The sequence below is a fragment of the Malurus melanocephalus genome, unplaced genomic scaffold (assembly GCF_030028575.1).
Source record: "Malurus melanocephalus ecotype Western Australia unplaced genomic scaffold, MMel_1.1 scaffold_731, whole genome shotgun sequence".
In the NCBI taxonomy this organism is placed as follows: domain Eukaryota; kingdom Metazoa; phylum Chordata; class Aves; order Passeriformes; family Maluridae; genus Malurus; species Malurus melanocephalus.
The window spans coordinates 74,870-94,296 of NW_026623963.1; the positions used below are offsets into that span (position 1 = coordinate 74,870).

The following is a 19,427-nucleotide window of genomic DNA, read 5'->3' on the forward strand; positions in this document are numbered from 1 at the left end:
GGATGGATGGTCAGTGGCACCAGAGCCCTCAGCACATCATGCAGGACAGGAGAGCTCATGGTTTTTACCTGTTTTTGCTACTGACCCAAAGCTGCCGCAGTATTTGGTGCTGGGACTGGGTGCAGAGGTTCTGTGTCCCCCATATCCATCCCAGGCCACCCCATTCCTGTGTCATGGAGTCRATTTGGGCTCTTCTTGGGATGTTCACAAGGTTCACATCCTGCCATGAGATGAGCATGGGATTTTCAGTGCCATCTCCCATGCCCTAAAACCACTGGCACTCTACAGACCCCCATGCTTGGGAGACTGTCCTCCCCAGGATGCTCCCAGGCTGGGWTGTATCAGCAGCTCCCATTTCTCCTTGGTGCAGCAAGGATCCCAGGGAATGAGGCTGGTCCRGTGTGCAGGAAGAAGAAACACCTTTCTTCTCCTCCCAGAAACTCCTCGGCTGCCGTTTCAGCTGCCACCCCAAGCACACTCTTGAGAGGTGGCCTCTGAGTCTCATTCTGTGTGGGACACTGACACCAGCAGGTAGAGTGGAATTTTTGGCTTTTTTTTTGTTAACAGGTTTCTCTTCCTGAGAAGAAATGGTCAAGCAGGGTAACATCCTGGTGTTGGCTGGTTTTRGGGAGGATGGTGGATGGGGTTTGGGTCCTTAAGGGTAGAGGATGCTTGGTTGGATGGATTGAGGGGTGGCAGGGGGACTGAGGAGGATCACTGGGGACATGGAGGGGTGGAAGAATGTGGGCAGAGGGGCTGGCTGGGAGGGATGGGGAATAAAGGCCTGATGGGATGGGGGGGGTAAGGGATTGATAGAAGAATGGAGAGAGGCAAAGCTGGACAGTGGGAGGGATGATGGGGTGGGGAATGGTTGGGACAACTCTTTTAATTAGAAACTCCTCATTCAGCTCGACTCCAAGAGTGTTCTGTGGCTGGGAGAAGASTCTGAGGGCAGGCCAAGGACAGCAGCACCTCCAGCAGCACCATTAGGTGATGTCAGATCTTGGCCCAGCTGAGCTGGTGGTGTCATCCTGGCTCTTTTTAGGAAGAGAGTCCCCAGAAGGGGAAAATTCCCCAACCCTGGGTGTGTTTGTCCCAGCAGGATGGCTGTGGCTTTGCTGACCCCTGCTCAGTGAGGCATAGAGGAGCCAGGCATGAGCAAGGAGCAGTGCAGGGTGTGCCCAGAGAGCAGAGCCTTGCACAGCATTGACTGCAGAGGACATGGACAGAGGGGACATTGGCTGGCCAGCAACCAGTGGCTCTGCTGTGATGCATTTGAGGGGCAGCTGAGTCTGAGCCTTCACACGGAGCCTGAGATGGATGGTTTGTGCTCTGAAATGGCAGCACAATGAGCAGATCCTGGCCTCAAATGAATTCTGCAACCAAGGAGAGCCTCTGCCTGGAAGCGGCAGCTCTGCAGCCTCCTCTCACCCCTAGACTGCAACCTCTGTTTTTGTTTTTTCCAGAAAAATACCTTTGCACCCATGTCCAGTCCYCAGCAATGTTCTCACACACAAATACAGTTCCACAAATGGATTCTGAATGTGCCCAGCCCTCTCTCAGGTTTCCTGYCCTGTACTATACTGATGTCTCAGTGTTGGTGAGACAGGGCAGGAGCTGGATGGCAGCTCCCTAAACTCCTGATTTTCTCTAATTATGCCCAAAACTCTCAGTCACCCAGTGGCTGAGGGCTTTCCCAGGAGTGGGTGGAGGAGCTGGTCCTGGTTGCAGTGTGCCCTGCAGGTTTCCCTGGGTGCCCCACCCCTTGCCCCAGTCTGCCCCTTGGAGGGGAGTTGGGTCTCCAGCACCCCTGGGCACAGCGGGTGCTGTGACATTGGGTCTCTCACTGGATACTTTGATTTGGAGGTCACAGATGGGAGACACCAACCCSAACTTCATGGGCCTGGGCCACCCAGTGGCCCGAAGAAGCTGGGCTGGGCATACAGGAAGGTGCTGGCTCAGCAGCCTGTGCCCAGGAGCTGGGGGCCACRGGGCAGCCCTGGCTCGACCCCCAGMACAGCGCCCAGACAGGGAGCCCAACCCCAGCGGGTCCCCACATTTCACCCTGCTCACATTCACAGCTACATGGTGACAACTCTGAGCCGCCCCCATCCCGTTTTCCACTCACTGCTCCCCCTCATTCAAAGCCTCTGTTCTTTTAAGCTATTTTTTTCCCCTCCTATTCATTTCCCGGACGCCTCGATCCTTTTCTCCTGCCTAGCCCCTCTCTCGAGCAGCTGCTATGCTAATAAGCATGAGGCAGAAAAGGGAGCGAGCCTTTGCAGGGCTGGGGAGGAGAGAAAGACCCCAGAGCCCTCCAAATGCTAAATAAATCCAAGTCTAGTGCAGCATCCCCGAACAAAGAGGCCTGGCCTCCCCCCTCTCTTCCATGCTTCCCAATTCCACCACCTTTTCACATTCAAATCCATTAAACAGTGAGCAGAAAGACCCCGAGTATTCATAGCATTGCATTAAAGAGAAAGCCCCGTGGTCGCTCTCCATCGGGGCCGGGTGAAGGGAAGAGCTCTTCTTCCCCACCAGGCTGGGAATCGCCCGGCTCTGGCCCCTGCGCTCGGCCAGGGGAGGACAAAAGCCTCTGGCACTGTGCAAGGAGACTGGTTGCCTTTCCCCCGAGATCCAGGGCTCTTCCTCACATGGGRCTCTTCTCCTGTGGGATGGGGTTTGGGCTGCATGGGGGCCTGGGGGTGCAGCAAGGGGGGGTCCCCACGACTCCCACCCACTRACAGTGCTGGGAGCCCTATGGTGGTGACAGGGCAATGGGGACACCCACGTCTGGGTGGTGGAGACCTGTCCCAGGCAAACCTCAACACCAAGTCTCTCAGTGTCAGTGATGGGAGAGGAGGGGGACAGGGACAGGGACAGGGACAGGGACAGGGACAGGGACAGGGACAGGGACAGGGACAGGGCCAGGCACAGCCAAGGGCACTGTGATGGTGCCCACCAGGGCAATGACCAGCTGCCTCACCATGGCTGGTGCCTTCCAGGTACAACAGGTGCCTCAAGCTGGTAACAGAGAGGCCAAAATTGATGATTTCATACCCATTGTGCCTGTTTTTTCCCTAAAGTCAGTGCAGCCTTCTGGTGCAATGACCACAGATCACATTCCCTGGGCAGAAAGAGGCAGGGATGGAGGTGGATATGCAGTGGGCTCCCTCTCAACTGCTGAGGCTGGTGGTGGGATGCCTGAAAGGATAAAACTCTTCTCTGGAGGAAAAATAGGGGAGCATTTTCTTTTTCTGCCTTCTGGGATGGAAATGCACATTTAGCCCTGGGAATGATTTCATGCTCTTCTCAAGGACTAAGTTTCTGTTAAAATCACAGAACTCCAGGAGATGGGGCTTTTAGTACCAGATTCTGAAAAATCTTTGGAAATCATGGATTTAACATAGGATTGAAGCTGAGCAGGGGAAAGATGGTAGCACATAGACCTAAGCTCATGTTACTGCTTGAGATGCACTGGCATGTCCTGCCTGGCCCCTGCCCCAGGTTCTGGAGCCATCCCAGATGTTCTGGAACCATCCCAGATGTTCTGGAGCCATCCCAGATGTTCTGGGCAGCCTGAAGCATCTCGGCTGCCACACAGTGCTGTCGTTTGGTGTCTGAATCCTGCTCTGCACCAGGACTATGAGGAGTCTGGATAGTGACCAAAGCTGCCCCAATGAGCTGCCTCCATGAGCTCAGCCATATTCCACCTTGGGGTCCTGTATTTATGTTTATGTGGTCACCAGGGCTTCATCCTGACCACTGCAGGTGCTGCACGGCTTTGGGGGTGCATGGCGGACCAGACCAGCAAGAGATCTAGAACAGAAAATGGGGAGACRTGGGACAACCCTCAGAAAACCTAAAATGATGTTAACCACTGCATGTGACATGGGACACAGGAACTCAGAGCCCTTCCCTGCAGTGCAGGACCCCAGAGCTGTGTGAGGAGTGCCCTGAGTGTCCCTGTATGGGATCCCCAGCTCCCCCAGTTGCTCCTCACTGTGGGGCCCTGAGGGGCCTTCACCACCAAGGTTTCAGGGCTGTAGGACCTGGCTGACCCACCCTATCCCTGCTCCTCACTGCAAACCACTGGCTCCTCAGGCCAGTGAGAGTCTTGTTCACTCTGGGACCTTTCTGAGCTCCCCCAGGGATGTATTYCCCCAGAAATCAGCTCTCTGGAGTGAACGTCAGGAGGGACCCCAAGAGGTTTCTGAGAACAACTTTCCCCTGTCCCCTGGAGGAAACCAGCTCCGGCCAGGAGTCAGCCTCAGATTCTGAATTCATGGAGAAGGTCCCTCCCATTGTGTGCAAACACTACAGATTGACCCAGCACGCCAAGAGCAGGCAGGGGCTGTGCTGCTCCAGCTTACAGGGAATGTCCTTGGGCAGAGACAGTCCCAAGAGGAGAGGGCACCCACGCCACAATGCCTTGACCAGGGCACTCACTTCCACTTGTGCCTCACCTGAGACAGGACAAGGAGGGCTGACCTTGCATGGAGGGACATGRAACCCCCAGATGCTGCCAACGCCACAGTCCAGCTCCTGGGAGACTCCTCGTGTGTCTCTCCATGAGTCAGTGATAGGTGCCTATCGTCCACCATTGCCCTGAGGGACCAGTGTGACCCTAAGCCCACTCACCATCTCGCTTTTCTCCAGCCCTTCTCAAGGACCAACCCTATCAGGGAATGTGCCTGTCCCAGAGCTGCCCCAGAGCAGCCCCATCTGCACCCTGAGCTGCACGGCCCTGGGAGGTGCTGAGAAGGACAAGGAATACTGTGAGGTTTGGGGGGCTTTCTAAGAAACAGCACAGCTTGATTAACAAGCAGTGGGGCAGCACCATCTCTGCTGCCAAGGCTGCGGCTGGCAGTGCCCCAGCCCTTCTCCAGGTATGACAGACCCCATCCTGATGCAGGCTCTGCCTTCCTTTCAGCTCCAGTGCCTCCAGCCCCGCAGGATGAGGGTCACAGCTCTGCTGGGTGAGGGCTGGGAACGTTCCAGGTACATGAATTGCCCCACATTGCTCCCAGACTGGTCCAAGGRCTACTCCAGCTGCCTCTTCATCCCTGTAGGGCTGGCTGGGGACATTGTGTCCTGGGCTGGAGGGGCTGACCCAGGGGACCGGCATCGTGGTGCTGCTGTCCTCTGCTGCGGTTGCATCTCAGGGCTGTGGTGGGGCCATCCCGGGCAGGTCTACCTGGGGCAGCAGGTGCGACCGGAGCCCGGTGCGTCCCTCCGCGTCCCTCYGAGGGGTTGGCCGGGGAGAAAGGTCCCTGCTTAGCAATGCAGGAATGCAGGTCGGGCTGAATGCGGCGGAGGCGGGTCTGATCTGGTGCCCCACTAAGCCTCCATTCTTTCCCAGCCGGTGCATCTTGTATTCAGGCTGCCTGCTCCTAAGCAGAGCGTCTTTAATCCTTCCCTTGTCTCCTCCATTCCCTTTCAGGCCTTTGGCCAATGGGAAGGGGATGAGCAGCTCTCTGCAGGAAGGAAATTAAAAGCGAGGAGGAGGGTAGGGAGGAGGAGAGCGCGGGGAGGGGGACTTGGAAGGGGAGACAATTCTGGAGTGGAGATGCCAGTCATCGGTGTCTCAATAGCCCCATTCACCCTGCCCAGCCACACAGAAAATCAGGGTCACCAGGATCCATGCCCTGCCTGGAGACAACTGTTGCTTTATTCTTTTTAATTGCTGGAAAACGCAGAAAAGTTCACTTGTGTGTGTGGCTGGCTCCGGTGGGGGCTGCGCTGGGGGGCGCGGGCGGCAGAGGGGCGGGAGGGACGGGGTAGAGCCCGACCCGCAGCGAGAAGGGACACAAAAAGCAGACGCAGTGAGGGTGGAGGGTGCGACCCGGCGCGGCGGAGCAGCATCTGCACGGCCGGGCAGCCAAGAGACAGCTCGGGCACAGGGCGGCACCGGGACGGGACAGGGTGSCATCCCTCCCAGGCACGCATGAGAAAATTTTCCGGGGTTTTGGGGTGGAGGGCTCAGGCAGGGAGGACCTGTGCAGACAGATCCGTGTGGGCAGATGTGTCCCTRCATCTCGGGGCAGGGAGATGTCTGGTGGACGCTTCTGGCTGGAGACACGGAGATCAGGCAGCTCAGCACACACAGGCGGCACCTGGCGGTGCACTGACACCCAGAGGATGCTGCACGGCTCCCAGATGGATGCACATGTGACATGTCCGCTTGGARATGCTGCTCCAAATGCCACCCAGTCAGGCGGGGGTTCCAACTCTGCCCGCACAGCATCCCCAGGGATGTCTCAGGGAACATGTGGGAATCAGTCACCCCAGCTGCCCTCTGTCTCTACCATCCATCCCTCTTGCCATCCCATGTGCCCAGACGTGGTGAGCACCAGTCTTGACACACAGGCCATGATGGGCTATTGCCCTCCAGCTCTGATGGGTGGTGAGTGCCAGGGGGACACACCGGGACAGGACACAAGTATCAGGGCCACAGATGGAGCCAGACCCATCCTACCTCCATCAGGGACATCTCTGGGGATCCTCCCCCAGGCCTCCTGTGAGCATGGCGTGATTTGGGACTGTCACAGCCTCTGGATTTGGGTTTCACTTCCCTCCCTGGCTCCCTCCTGGCTCGCCCTTTGTTCTGGCCTTAGCTGAACACTCAATTTTCCTGTGTGAGGAGTATCACTCCATGACCCATGGGACACAAGGTGGTGTCTTCTGAGATTTCCCTCATAATCATGTCCTCTTGCAAGTCACAGAATTCAAGATTGGTTTAGGTTGKAAKGGACCTTAAAGCCCATCCAGTGCCACCYCTGCCATGGGCAGGGACACCTCCCACTGTCCCAGGCTGCTCCMAGCCCYAATGTCCAGCCTGGCCTTGGGCACTGCCAGGGATCCAGGGGCAGCCACAGCTTCTCTGGGCACCCTGTGCCAGGGCCTSCCCACCCTCCCAGGGAACAATTCCTTCCCAATATCCCATCYATCCCTKCCCTCYRGCAGTGGGAAGCCATTCCCCCTTGTTCTGTCACTCTAGCCCTTGTCCMAAGTCCTCCAGCTCTCTTGGAGCCCATTTAGACATTGAAAGGGTCTCTAAGGTCTTCTTAGAGTCCTCTCCGGGCTCATTGACGTGATCTCTCTCAACCTGTCACTTCACCTCACTGACCCTCTCCCWCCATCCCAGCCTGCTCTCTGAGCTGTCATGCGGATGGCAAGCCCAGAGTAGGGAGCACTGGGCACACCAGGCAGCCTCTGGAGCAGAGAAGATGTCTCCTGCACATGAACCAAGCTTCCAGCAGGTCTCCTGACCAGTCCCACAAGTGGGGTGTTCACCCTCAACCCAAGTCCAGAGATTCCCCTTGGCCGCTGCTGGGGTGAGGGAACTCAAAACCTCAGGGTAGGAGAAGAGTCACTAAGCCAAGAGCATCCAGTGGGGGGGGGGAAGAGAAGGATGAGGAGGAGGAGGAGGAGGAGGAGGAAGAGGAGGAAGAGGAGGAAGAGGAGGAGGAGGTGGAGCAGGAGGAGGAAGAGGCAGGTTTGTGGAGCACACAGAGGAAACGCTCTGCAGAGCATAAGCATCACATGCTGCTCCTGGGCAGAGGGGTGCTGGGACACATCACACCCCCCCCAAAGACAGCCTTAGCCTCAGATCTTTACTGCCTTCTTTTAAAGCCACAACTCTGCAGCAATTTTAGAACATTAATTTGGCCAGATCTCATAAAATGCTAGCAGAGACTTTCCCTGCAGCATCACCACAGTGAGCTGTCTAGGAGGCAACCTGGACCCTGGATATTCAGAGGAGAACCAAAATATTTTGGATAAAATAATATGGATATTTTGGAGAACCCAAAAGCAGAGGAGAAGGGCACTGAGCCCTGATGATAGCAGAGGCTGGCCCCAGAAGCAAGGGCAGAACTGAAATGCTTCCCCACCAGTGCTGAGAGCACAAGGAGCAATGGAAAAGTGGGCAGCGAGGGGTGGCATCAGGCACCAGGACAAAGAGACARGGGATGGATGTCACTGAGGTGCAGTGATGTCCTGGTGCCAGCTTCATAGGAGGGGTGTGGTTAGGAGGAGGGGTGTGTAGAGTGARTCGCTGTAGGAAAAAGTGAGTGAAAAACTTGCCGGTGAAAATCCCAGTCTCTAATAATAAACATGTAAAATTCAGATTGCCCGCCATAGGAACAATAAGTTAGCTGGAAATGCAGAGAGCAGAGAACGTGCAAGCTCAAGGGTGGAGGTGTGGGATCCCTCCCCCCATGTACAGACCAGCTGCATTGAGAGGACATGCAGAGATGGGYTGTGGGGACAGTCAAGGAAGCCTCAGGAAGTGGTGAAACCCACAAACTGCAACCCACAAAGATGCTGCTCTGGGCTGGCTCTTGAGTCCTTGGGACAGGACTGAAGGGATCCTGGGGAATGGCCCCATAGTAAAAATGACAGCACTGTCAGGTTTAACAGTGCAGTGAGGGCCAGGTACATGCCAATAAATAGAACTGTGTTGAAATGGGGTATATCATCAGAAATATCCTAAACCCCAAAATCTTAAACATAACCTGAAGGGTGTGAGAATCTGGGTAAAACATATGCCTCAATTCAAAATGAAACTCTTGTGTTTCCACAACCCTTTCCTGGTTTGTTGGGAGAGTTAACAGAGTGACAATGCTTCAGATACAGAAAGCTTTTGTTGAACAGGAAAGTCCATAAAACACGGCAGYTCTGCTGGAAACAGAATGAAAAACTAAAACCAGATGTGCACAACACCTTGGAAAAGCTGCTATAGCTGGTTGAAAGAACATTTTTGGGACTGTCTTGTGCAGGACCAGCAGCTGGACTTCATGGTCCTTGTGGGTCCCTTCCAACTCAGGACATTCRGTGATTCTGTGATGCCYTTAAAACATCAMAGGTGGAAAGTCAGRKAGGGGCTGAAGGATTCCCAGGGTGTAACAGGACCTTCGGACAATGAAGGCCCATGAAGGACCTCTGGGTGTTCCCCTGTTAGCCCCATCGTGGTGGGGATGTCCCCAGGCCTGTCACATGTGCTGCAACAGGTTGCTCAGAGGAGTTGGAAAATGTGAAGTTAATACAGAAGAAGCCCCAGATGTACAGAACAAGAGTGCATCAGTGTYCCAGAGAGGCTATGGAGCCTCCCTCCAGGAGATGCTCAAAACCCATTTGGGCTCAATGGTGAATGACTGCTTCAGGGAGACCTGCTTTAGCAGGGAGGTTGGACTGGATGTTCTCCACTTGCCCCCTCCAGCCTGGACCATTCTGTGATTCTGTGTGCTCAGAACAGTTGGTGTTTGCTCCTGTCTGAGAAGAACTTCTCCATAGGACAGCTGTGTATGGGACCACTCCTGACAGCCAGGCAATGGGCTGGTGGATGGGGGAGCTTTCAGCTGTGGAAATGGGGTGCTGGGAGCTAAAAACTGGAGATTGTCGTTGCAGAGCCTGTAGAGCTGAGCACGTGGCTGAACACAGAGCTGATGAAAAGCTGGCAAAGATCCTGCAAGCAGGGCCCCTGTCTAAAATATAGAGGATCCAGATAACATCATTTGTCTGGATTGTCAGAAACTTCTGATGAGGCACCACACCAAAGGTTATTAAAGAAACTCACTGTGGGAGCAGAAGAAAGGTTCTTTCAGGAATGGAAGGATAAGAAGTAACACATAGAGCTCTTCAGGGTGGAAGATAGTGAGCAGTGGGGGTCTCTAGGGGCCAGCGTTGGACCGATTTYATATGTGATATCTTCATCCATGGCCCCAAAAAGGGAATGAACAGAAAAATTTCAAGTTCAGGGATGACACTGACCTCTTCTGGATGGCCAAAAGCTGTTGATGGCAGAGAGTTGCAGAGGGGCCACACAAAGCCAAGGGGCAAAGACAGAATGGGTGAGCCCTGGTGTGGAGGAATGAAGGTGATGCTGCAAGGCAAAAGAAATTTGRAGGGCATCAGCCTGGAGCTCAGGAAAGGTGCTTGAGGGCAGGAGGAGACTGGAGCCATCACTGACTGGTGATTTCAGAGAATGGTTAATGCACAGCAGCAGCCTAAAGTCATCAAAAAGTTGTGTGGTCAAGAAGGATGTTTGGAACAAATAGAAAGTGTTTTGTTGGAACCAGAAAACCTTGGTGACCCCTCAGCTTGGGCACTGTGAGCTGGKATCTCCAGAAGGAGACAGAGGAGCTCACTTGCTCTGGACCTGCTCTGCAATAACCAAGATGAGAGGGGCCTAGAAAGGCTGTTGGAGAGGGAAAGGCCATGACAGGTTTGCAAAATCATGAAGGTGGAGGACAAGATGGGCATGGAACTGCAACACTCCAGCAAACCCTGGAGCACAGAGGCCTAACACGTGGTGGGTTTAAAGCAGAGAAAATATAAAACTTTTCATGGTAGGTTTGAAAGTCTAGAGTGTGCTTACATGGAGGGGAAGGAGACACAAAATAACAAGAGTCTCAGAGAGGGACTGTATCCTTATGGACAACAGGTTCATAACAGGAGAGTGAAAAGACCAGGCAGGAATGTCTCCTCTGACCCACAACCCAGCCAGCAGGGAGTGGGGAAGGAGGAGAGTCAGCATCTCCTTTTCCTACTATTGGACACCAACTCCTGGTCCTSCTAATGTGCCACCAGCCCCAAGTCAGGGAACAGGGCCTTGGGGTGCCTGGTGTCATCCCAGGTTCTGCTGTGTGTCCTGTCCCTGTGCCAGCTCCACAGTCCCTGTGGGGCTGCTGGAGATGGGACCTCTCAGCACTGATGGGGCCAGGGAAATTTGGCTTGCAGCAATTCTCTTGTGGTTTCTCCCTACACTTGGTTTACATCCAAACTGATCTGAAAACAAAGATTTTCTAAACTTTAGCAAACTGGCAGCTGCTCACACCCCACAGGCTCCCTGCAAGATCCTGCTGCCCCATCTCTCTGACAGTACAAACCACAGGAATGTTCCTCCTTGAGCTGCCTGTCCTGTCTGCTTCTCCCTGGGACTGTCATGTATGGGACCAGAAAGCCCAGGATCGTGGACCCCAGGGTGCCAGCAGCCCCCTCTCTGGAGCCATGCCCTTGCAAAGGCTCCATCACAGCCCAGCTCTGTGGCACTGGAGGGATTTCTCCATCCCTGCGAAAGCAGCTGTTCAGAGATCATGGAACGGATGCAGCCGCAGTCTCAGGGAGGAGGATGAGTGTGTTTTAGGAAGTGAACAAGGAGCTGAGAAGCTGCACCACTTCTCTGGCCATTAGCAGCACAGGCAATGGGTACAGGTTGAGGTTTGCAGCCAGTACAGCAGCTCCCTGGCTGTCCCAGTAAGGACAGTGCCCATGGGCCAGTGGTCACAGGCACACGCTGTGATCGTGTGTATGGWAAAGGAGAGGCTGGATGTGCCCAGGCCTGAGACTTCCCCAGMTGTGATCCTTGGGAAGAGAGCAGCTCCCTCCAATCTCCTGAGCACCATCAGCRGAGGAGAGGTACTCAGCAGCAGCCACTGAAGGACAGCAGATGCCCTCACAGACCTTTCTCCCTCCCCAGCTGAGTCTCAGCACAGGGCCCATGTGCTCCCAGTAAGGCAGACTGGTCCCCAAAGAGGATATGTAGGACATGCCTTGTGTTTTTCACACCTGGGTCCGTTGCTGTTTGGGCACATTTACCCTCACAGGACATTTCTGTGCACAAGGGCCACAGGAAGGACAGTTCCCTGTGCAGGCAATGTGTGGGCAGCCTGTCCTGCATCACTGACCCCTGCCTGTTCCCTGCCAGCTGCCCTGGACAGCACTGGCCACATTGCAGACATCAGCTGCTCACAGGGACAGTTCCCACTGTCATCACTGCTGGATCCCACTGCCTGTCCCTGCCATAGAATCACCTAATCACTGAGCAGTTTGGGCTGGAAGAGACCTTAAGGCTCATTTTTTCCTACCCTCTGCCACGGGTAGGGACACTTTCCGCGGTCCCAGGCTGCTCCAAGCCCTGTCCAGCCTGGYCTTGGACACTGCCAGGGATCCAGGGGCAGCCACAGCTTCTCTGGGAAACACAGGAAACAATTTCTTCTTAGTATCTGATACAAACCTCTCCTCTTTTAGCTTAGACTAGTTGCCCCTTGTGCTATCACTATATGCCCGTGTAAGAAGTCACTCTCCCTCCCTTTTACAAGCCCCCTCCAAGTACAGCCTTCCCCGATGCCTGTCTGTGCCCGGACCGCAGGAAGGGGGCTCAGGGGGATCCTCCGCCGGAGAGGGGCTGTCATTCCTTACCGCCGGCTGCCACCTAGTGATGGAGGGAGCGGGGCAGCAGGGACCCCACCTGGAATCCCGGGAGGGACCCCGGGCTTGGGGGCTGGAGCCCAGGGCCGTACTGAGCCCGGGGCCGTGCTGAGCCCGGGGCCGTGCCGAGCCCAGGGTTGTGCTGAGCCCAGGTCTGTGCTGGCCGAGGATGCTCCTCCGGAGAGAGCAGGCGGGGAGGAGAGGAGAGGAGAGGGGCTACAGAAGGCGTCTGTTCCGCACGTCCCGTGCTCCCCGCGGTCCTGGCACTCCGGGATGTTGACAGCAAGATCTGTTTGCGGAGATGTCCAGGCTGTCCCTGCCAGAGCCACCGGCACCCCGCAGCTCCCGTGCCCGAGCAGCAGCWCCCGCTCGTCCTTATCCAAGGGACTGTCAGTGACCGCAGGGGAGCGGAGGGTGAAAGTCCGGCTGACTTCTGCCGGTGTGCCGCCAGCTCTGGCTCTTCTCCACAAACAYTGGGCCGTGGCCACCTGGAGAGGGRCTCCTGCCCTTTGCTCTGTTTGCAGTTTGCCTCGGGCTGTTTGGCTTCAGTTAATCATCCCACGAAGGCAAACAGTGCTGGGAAGGATTGAGAATGGCCCAGCACTTCCCGCTCCTCTGGGCCCAGGGACCCTCAGCTGTGGGATGGATCACATCTAGCTGGATCTGGCCACCAGCTCGAGACTGCCTGGAAGCTGTCTGAAAGAGGAACAGGAAATTCAGGCTCTATTCTCCATGGACACTACTTAGACAGTYTGGGGTGAGTGCTGGGCACTCCTCAGTCTTCACCACAGGGTCGGGCTAGTSCATCAGGGCTGGGGCTCTTCATAGGATGACAGAGCAGGAATGTGAACTCCAATGTAGAACAAAGGAAAAAGACAGCTCCTGGATGCATGGTACAGGACCAGGCGAGGGTGAGGGGCTCAGCCTGGTGTGGCTAGAACGGTGCTCATCTCCCCTCCTGCAGCCCAACACCAATCCCTATAAACCCCCACCCCTCCAGCAGTGCTCTCTGGATCATACACCCCAACACCAATCCCTATAAACCCCCAGCATTCCAGCAGTGTTCCCTGGATCATACACCCCAACACCAATCCCTATAAACCCCCAGCACTCCAGCAGTGCTCCCTGGATCATACACCCCAGCTCCCCCGGCAGCCCCCCCGCAGGCTGGCCAGCCCCACTGGCCCTGGTCTGAAGGTCACAGTGCTGCACAGTAGGGACAGCACAGAGTGCAGGATCCCGCTGGAGTGCTCAGTCTCAGCAGCACTCTGAAGCCACTAGCCATGATTATTTGGGGTCTCCTTTCCTTCCTCCTCTTCACTGTGGCCAGCGGAATCCCCGTTGGAGACCAGGATGAGGACATCCAAGTGCAGGAGAATTTTGAGGCTGAACGGGTAATGGCAGCTTATAATCGTTTAATTCTGGAGGCAAAGGGGATGGGGTAAGCTTTCTTTCATTTTCCTCCAGAAAGAAGGCAGTAATGCCCATGCYCATGTCAGGCTGTGCGGGACAGTCATTGGCATTGTGGCACTCCCTGGATGCCAGYCTTTGGTGTGGCTAATCCTGGCAAACTGCAGGCAGGGTGGCTGCAGACCGAGTGCCAGGGCAGATGGGTCCTGTGGGAAGTCTGTGGTTCAGCATGCAGGATTTCTGTGGGATGCAGGCTGTCTGGGAGATCGCCCACAAAGTGCCCTGTCCCCTGCCAGTCTTTGTACAGGCTGTGCCTAGGGCTGGGTCCCACCAGTACACATGGGGRAATGCCAGCCTGATGCCTCCAGCCCTGCCTCATATTAAGGAAACCAAGGAAAATCTTGCTGATAACACTGAAGTGCTGATACACTTCCAAAATCCTGCAGCAGCTCTGGCCTCTGCACCCTGCATCATCACCTTCCAGCTTCTCTGTGGGTCAGGAACATTTCAGCTTTGCAGAAAATCAGATGTCCCATCTTGGTGAGGAGGACTCATGGTGGAGACATTTCTCTCTCCTCCCTGCAGTTGTACGGGAAGTGGTTTGACATTGCCATTGGCACGACCTGCAAATGGATGACGATCTACAAGGAGAAGTTCAGCATGGGCACGMTGGTGCTGGGGCCTGGCTCCAGCGAGGATCGGATCAGCACTGCCAGCACCAGGCTACGGTATGGGACACTGCTGGGGACGCCTGAGCCTCCTCCAAAGCCACCCCACCCACCGGTGCTTCCTGTCCCAGGAGCTGGGAGACACTCGGGGGTGATTTGGCATCTGAGCCCTGAGGAGGTGCTCGGGAGAGATTGGATTTAAATACCCAGTTCCTTGGGGTAGGGTGATTTCAAGGGTCTGATGCCATGACCTCACTCTCCAGACATTATTTTCATGCCATAACCAGGGAAAACAATCCCTCCAAGCAGCTGATTGTTTTCTTCCTCCCTCCAGGCAAGGTGACTGCACACAAGTCTCAGGGGAGTACCAGAAAACCAGCACCCCTGGCAAATACACCTACTACAACCCCAGTGAGTTGGGCATGGTTGGGAGATGGGGGCCAGCTCTGGGGACAGCTGGAGGAGGGCTCAGGGGTTCAGTAGAGCAGGGCCCCAAGGCCACTACACAGTTTGGATCATTTCCAGCCAAAGTGTAGAGTAAAGCTGGGGGGAAGGGCTGTTTGGGCACTGTCCCTGCATAGCCACAGGATGAGGAGATGTTGCAGCAAGTCACTCCTGTCCACAGGGTCCCAGGCTGGGGCAGGTTCCCACCAGCCACACTTCAGGAGCGTTAGTGGTATCTCAGTTGTCCACAGCCCTTGGCTTCCAATCCCCTCAACAAAGAGGCTGATGCGCCTAAAGGGAGTCATGGCTTTATCTGAGTCTGCTTCCCAAAAATCATGTTTTCTTTAATTAGATGCCTGATTTCAGCCCTCAGCTTTGGGGCTGTCCTACACTGCTCCATCTCACTGTGAGGGGCAGGAATGACACCCCTGTGTCTCTGTCTCACCCAGAATGGGATGTGTCTATCCAGTCCTATGTGCTCCGTACCAACTACGAGGAATATGCTGTCATTTTGATGAAGAAGAAAAGCAGTTTTGGCCCAAGCACCACTCTGAAGCTGTATGGTATGTCTGGCYATGACACTTGAGGGCAAGCCAGCTCTGGGGTGGGCCAGCACAGCTCAAAAACACCACCCAAGGGTCTCTCRGCTCCCTTGGCCTTTAGGGACCTGACCCTCAAGGGTTTGGAAATGGTGCCTTGGACCAGCTCATCTTTGGCCTGGCAGAGGAGGAGTCTCATGGCTCCGTGAAAGCCACATCAGGCAACGAACATCCAAGGCAGCGTGGTGTTTGGGATGAAGGTATTGATATCTGCTTAGAGAAAACGCATGCCCTGCATTGGCAGCAGATGCTGTCTTCCATGATTAAGAAATATTAAACCCACATATTCCAAGGCCTTGGTCAAAGATGGTCAAGAACAAGAGGCTGCCCAGGGAAGTGGTGAAATCACTGTTCCTCGAAATGTTCAAAAACTTTGTACATGTGGTGCTTAGGGTCATGGTTTAGGGTGGGTGTGGCAGTACCATGTCAATGGCTGGGCTCGATCTTTGCTTCCCTGATTCTGTGGTGGGAAAGGCCAGGAGGCTGCTGTTGGACCTGCCTGCAGCCACCAGAGCTCGGTGATGGTTGGGGGTTGCATGCAAACCCCTTCCCACACCAACCCTGCTCACAGCCCGTTCTCCTTCCCAGGGAGGAGTCCAGAGCTGCGGGAGGAGCTCATTGACTCTTTCTATCAGCTGGCTCTGGAGATGGGCATCCCTGAGGACTCCATCTTCATCCTGACCAACAGAGGTAACCTCCCATGGGACATGTGCCTCTTCTTCTGCCAGAGCACTCCATCTGTTACTTCTTGGTTTGTCAAGCGGGGGAAATGGAGGATGGTCAGGAGGGAGGAAATAGAGACAAGTGCTTTGGTAGCATGGGATGAAAAGGAAATAAGGCCATCTATCAGTCAGGATTCCACCAGAGGAATCAGCTTCCAGCCAGAGGGATCTGTGCTGGGCTGTCAGGTCAATGAACCACACCACTGTGCTGGGATGAGGGCATGGGACACTCTGGGACACTCATGATTGGTGCCCAGGCTGGTGCTGCCAGTACCTGGGAGGCTCCTTGCCCAGTCTGGGGTGCAGAAGAGGYTAGCATGATATGAGGCTAGTGCGATACAGGGGGGAGGGTGTTTGTGGATTTTAGGGGGATTGGGGGTGGGATTTCAAGGGGATGAAGGGAGATATGGGTATTTAAGTGTGGTGCTTCTGTGAGTGGGAGGTGGAAAGCACAGAGGGGAAGAATGCCAGGTGGAACTGGGAGGGGGTCCCAYTGCCCAGGGTCCTGTGTGCACAGTGCTGTACTCACTGAGGTGAGCTTGTCAGGACACCTCTCCTCTCACACTGCTCATCTTTTCTTCTGCTCTGGGCCAGGTGAATGTATTCCTCAGCAGACTGAAAATGCTCCCCAGGTGAGTGGGCTGGCTGGGACCTTCTGAAGGCCACAGTCATCCCTTCCAAGCCAAACTCCCTGGAGATTGGGTGTCCAGGGAGAAGAATCTGCGGGCAGGACACATTGGTTGGGCAGTGGCTCCACTGAGCATCCTGGGAKTTGCTCTTCCACCTCTGCTGATGGGCTTTGCCTGCAAGGATGGGGGCAAGGCAGGTGCAGGGTGAGGGTTCTGATGGCCAGGTGGGTACAAGAGCTCATTTCCAAGTGGAAACCTTTTCCCACTCTGATTTTCCTCACAGTGTGAATGTCTCTGGTGTTTCCTTGTTCCTTGCCTGGCTGTGGATGTCCCAGCCAGGCCTCTTCTCCAGGGGTGGGGAGGCTTAGCACCCCGCTGCTCCTTCAGCTTCCATCATTCACCAACTCCCAGCCTCTCAGGGTTGACTTTAGACAGATTTTCGGGGGGGAATGGGACTCCCATAGAAGAAACAACCCAGTTGACTCGAGAGCACGTAACATGCCATTGAGGCACATCCCCAGCATGGGGGATGACTGGAGCACTTTGGGTGTTTTCATCTACAATCTGTAATCACAGACCCCACCCTGAAAGAGCACAGGGCTGGGAAGATGTTGAGGTGAGTAGGGATCACAGGCTACAGACCCGAGATCAATGACTGGAGACATGCTGGGAGGATGGAGGAGGGTTGGAGCCCACCCTGCAGATAATGGGGTGGGCAGCAGSTCCCACAGGCAGGGTCTGATGGCAGCTCTGTTCTTCCTTGCCGGTGCAGAGGGCACGGAGAGCTGTCCTACCCCCGGAGGAGGGCTCAGCYGCAGGACCCCTGCCCCCTTACATTGGCAATAAGGAAGGTAGGTCCCAGGGGAGGCGGCTGCATCAGGAACCCCCTGTCCCACACTCCCTTTTGCCTCTGACCCCTGGTGCTCTGCTCCACAGACCTGTGCCGGCTGAGCCGGGACCCCGGGCCCTGCAGCGGGATGCTCTCCCGCTTCTTCTACAACTCCTCCTCCATGGCCTGTGAAACCTTCCTCTACGGAGGCTGTCTGGGCAACGGCAACAACTTCTACTCAGAAAAGGAGTGTCTACAGGCGTGCAGGACCGAGGGTGAGCGTCCCTGCCAGGCCAGGGCACTGCAGGGGCCTTTGCTGAGGCATCACAAAGGATCTGAGCATTGCCTTGAATGCCACGTGTCTGGCACCCATGTGGGAGGTGTGGGAATCCCTGGAACTCGCCTCACACAGCCCCTGTCCCTGCAGCTGCCTGCAGGCTGCCCATTGTCCCAGGTCCCTGCCAGGCACCGGTGACACGCTGGGCCTTCGATGCGACCCAGGGCACGTGCATCACCTTCAGCTACGGGGGCTGCAAGGGCAATGGGAACCAGTTCTACTCGGAGAAGGAGTGCAAGGAGTACTGTGGGGCTCCTCAGCTGACAGGTACTCCCCTTATCCCCCACCCCAGGGCAGCAGTGTGCACCACCTCCTGTCCTGCACTGGCTCTGCCTGGGGTGGGGACAGAGCTCTCCTAGCTCTGAATGAGTGCAGGACAGGTCTGTCATGGGCCTGGGATGGGTTTGTCATGGGTTCAGGATGGCTCTGGGTCTGTCATGGGGTCAGGATGGCTCTTGTGCTGTGCCTGGGGTGGGTCAGTCTGGGTTGGAACAGATCCAGGATGGGTGTGTCCTGGGGCTGGAATGGGTTTGTCATGAGGCCATGATGGGTGCAGGGTGGTTTTGTGCTATGCCTGGGAGGGATCTGTCCTGGATAGGGAATAGGGCCATTAACCCACAGACAGTATGGCACAGGGGAACTGTGCAAGCTGCAGGCRTGCTGAGACCATGGCTGAACTTCAGTGTGGTCTTGAGGAAACGGGGAACATCCCCAGGCAGGTTGGGGACAGTGGAGAGCAGTGGAGGCAACAGCCCTGGGCTGAAAGGTTTGGGGGTGCGGGAACCCTGCACCAGCCAAGGACAAAACCTGTCCAAAGGGTTCCTGGGGGYGTGTGACACCTACCAGGCCCCCCAGCTCCAACCAGGGCAGGGGTTTCCCTACTGAACCTCCCTGGGAGACACATCAGGCAGCACCCAGCCCTCAGGGGAACCAATGACCCCCTGTCAGGAGTSTGGCAGAGGAGACCTTCCTGCAGAGATGGGGGACTGGGGGGCTCTTCCACCATACCCAGCCTGGGTGAGCCTGCTTCCAGGAGGGCAGGGGCTGGGGACATGCTCTGACTCCTTAGGTGGGAGGTGGAGCCTGTCTTAGGGCATTGCTCATCTTTTGCAATCCCCGCCAGCAATATGAAGCACATGAATGCCACCATGATGGGTAGTGGGACACGAGGAGTAGGACAGCGAGGGTGAGCACAGAGGGTCTGGACTGCTCCCCATCTGCAGCATGGGAGGCAGGCAGGGCATCCATCGTCTGTGGGGTCTCGGAGTCTGTCCATCACCTGCTGTGTCTCTCCACTTGCAGAGGACGAGGAGTTTCTGCATCTCTCAAACTGATGCAGGCGGAGGATGAGGGGCTGCCACCCAGCATCGAGGTACCGCAGGATGATGCTGGACACTGTGGCAGCACAGCAGRTGCCTCCAGCAATAAATGTCTCCAATGTCACCAAAGAGCCCAGTGTCCATTCTCAAGTTGCTGGGGAGCAGGGTGGGGGRTGCAGGAGGGGCAGGGGATGCTGTGGGGTTCTCTCTGACCTTCCTGGTGGGGTGTCCCTGGATGGGACCCAGCCCCTCATTTC

The 19,427-nt window shown here is 55.8% G+C and overlaps 1 protein-coding gene across 1 annotated transcript; it reads left to right on the forward strand.

Moving 5' to 3' along the window:
- Positions 1–13,410: 13,410 nt before the first annotated feature.
- On the forward strand, positions 13,411–19,301 carry AMBP (alpha-1-microglobulin/bikunin precursor). Its single transcript, XM_057384675.1, has 10 exons — positions 13,411–13,607; positions 14,209–14,351; positions 14,626–14,702; positions 15,185–15,298; positions 15,923–16,024; positions 16,651–16,688; positions 17,458–17,536; positions 17,622–17,789; positions 17,942–18,118; positions 19,154–19,301. Exons 1-10 carry the CDS (start codon positions 13,497–13,499, stop codon positions 19,183–19,185), a joined length of 1,041 nt encoding a protein of 346 aa, XP_057240658.1. The 5' UTR covers positions 13,411–13,496; the 3' UTR covers positions 19,186–19,301.
- The last annotated feature ends 126 nt before the right edge of the window (positions 19,302–19,427 follow it).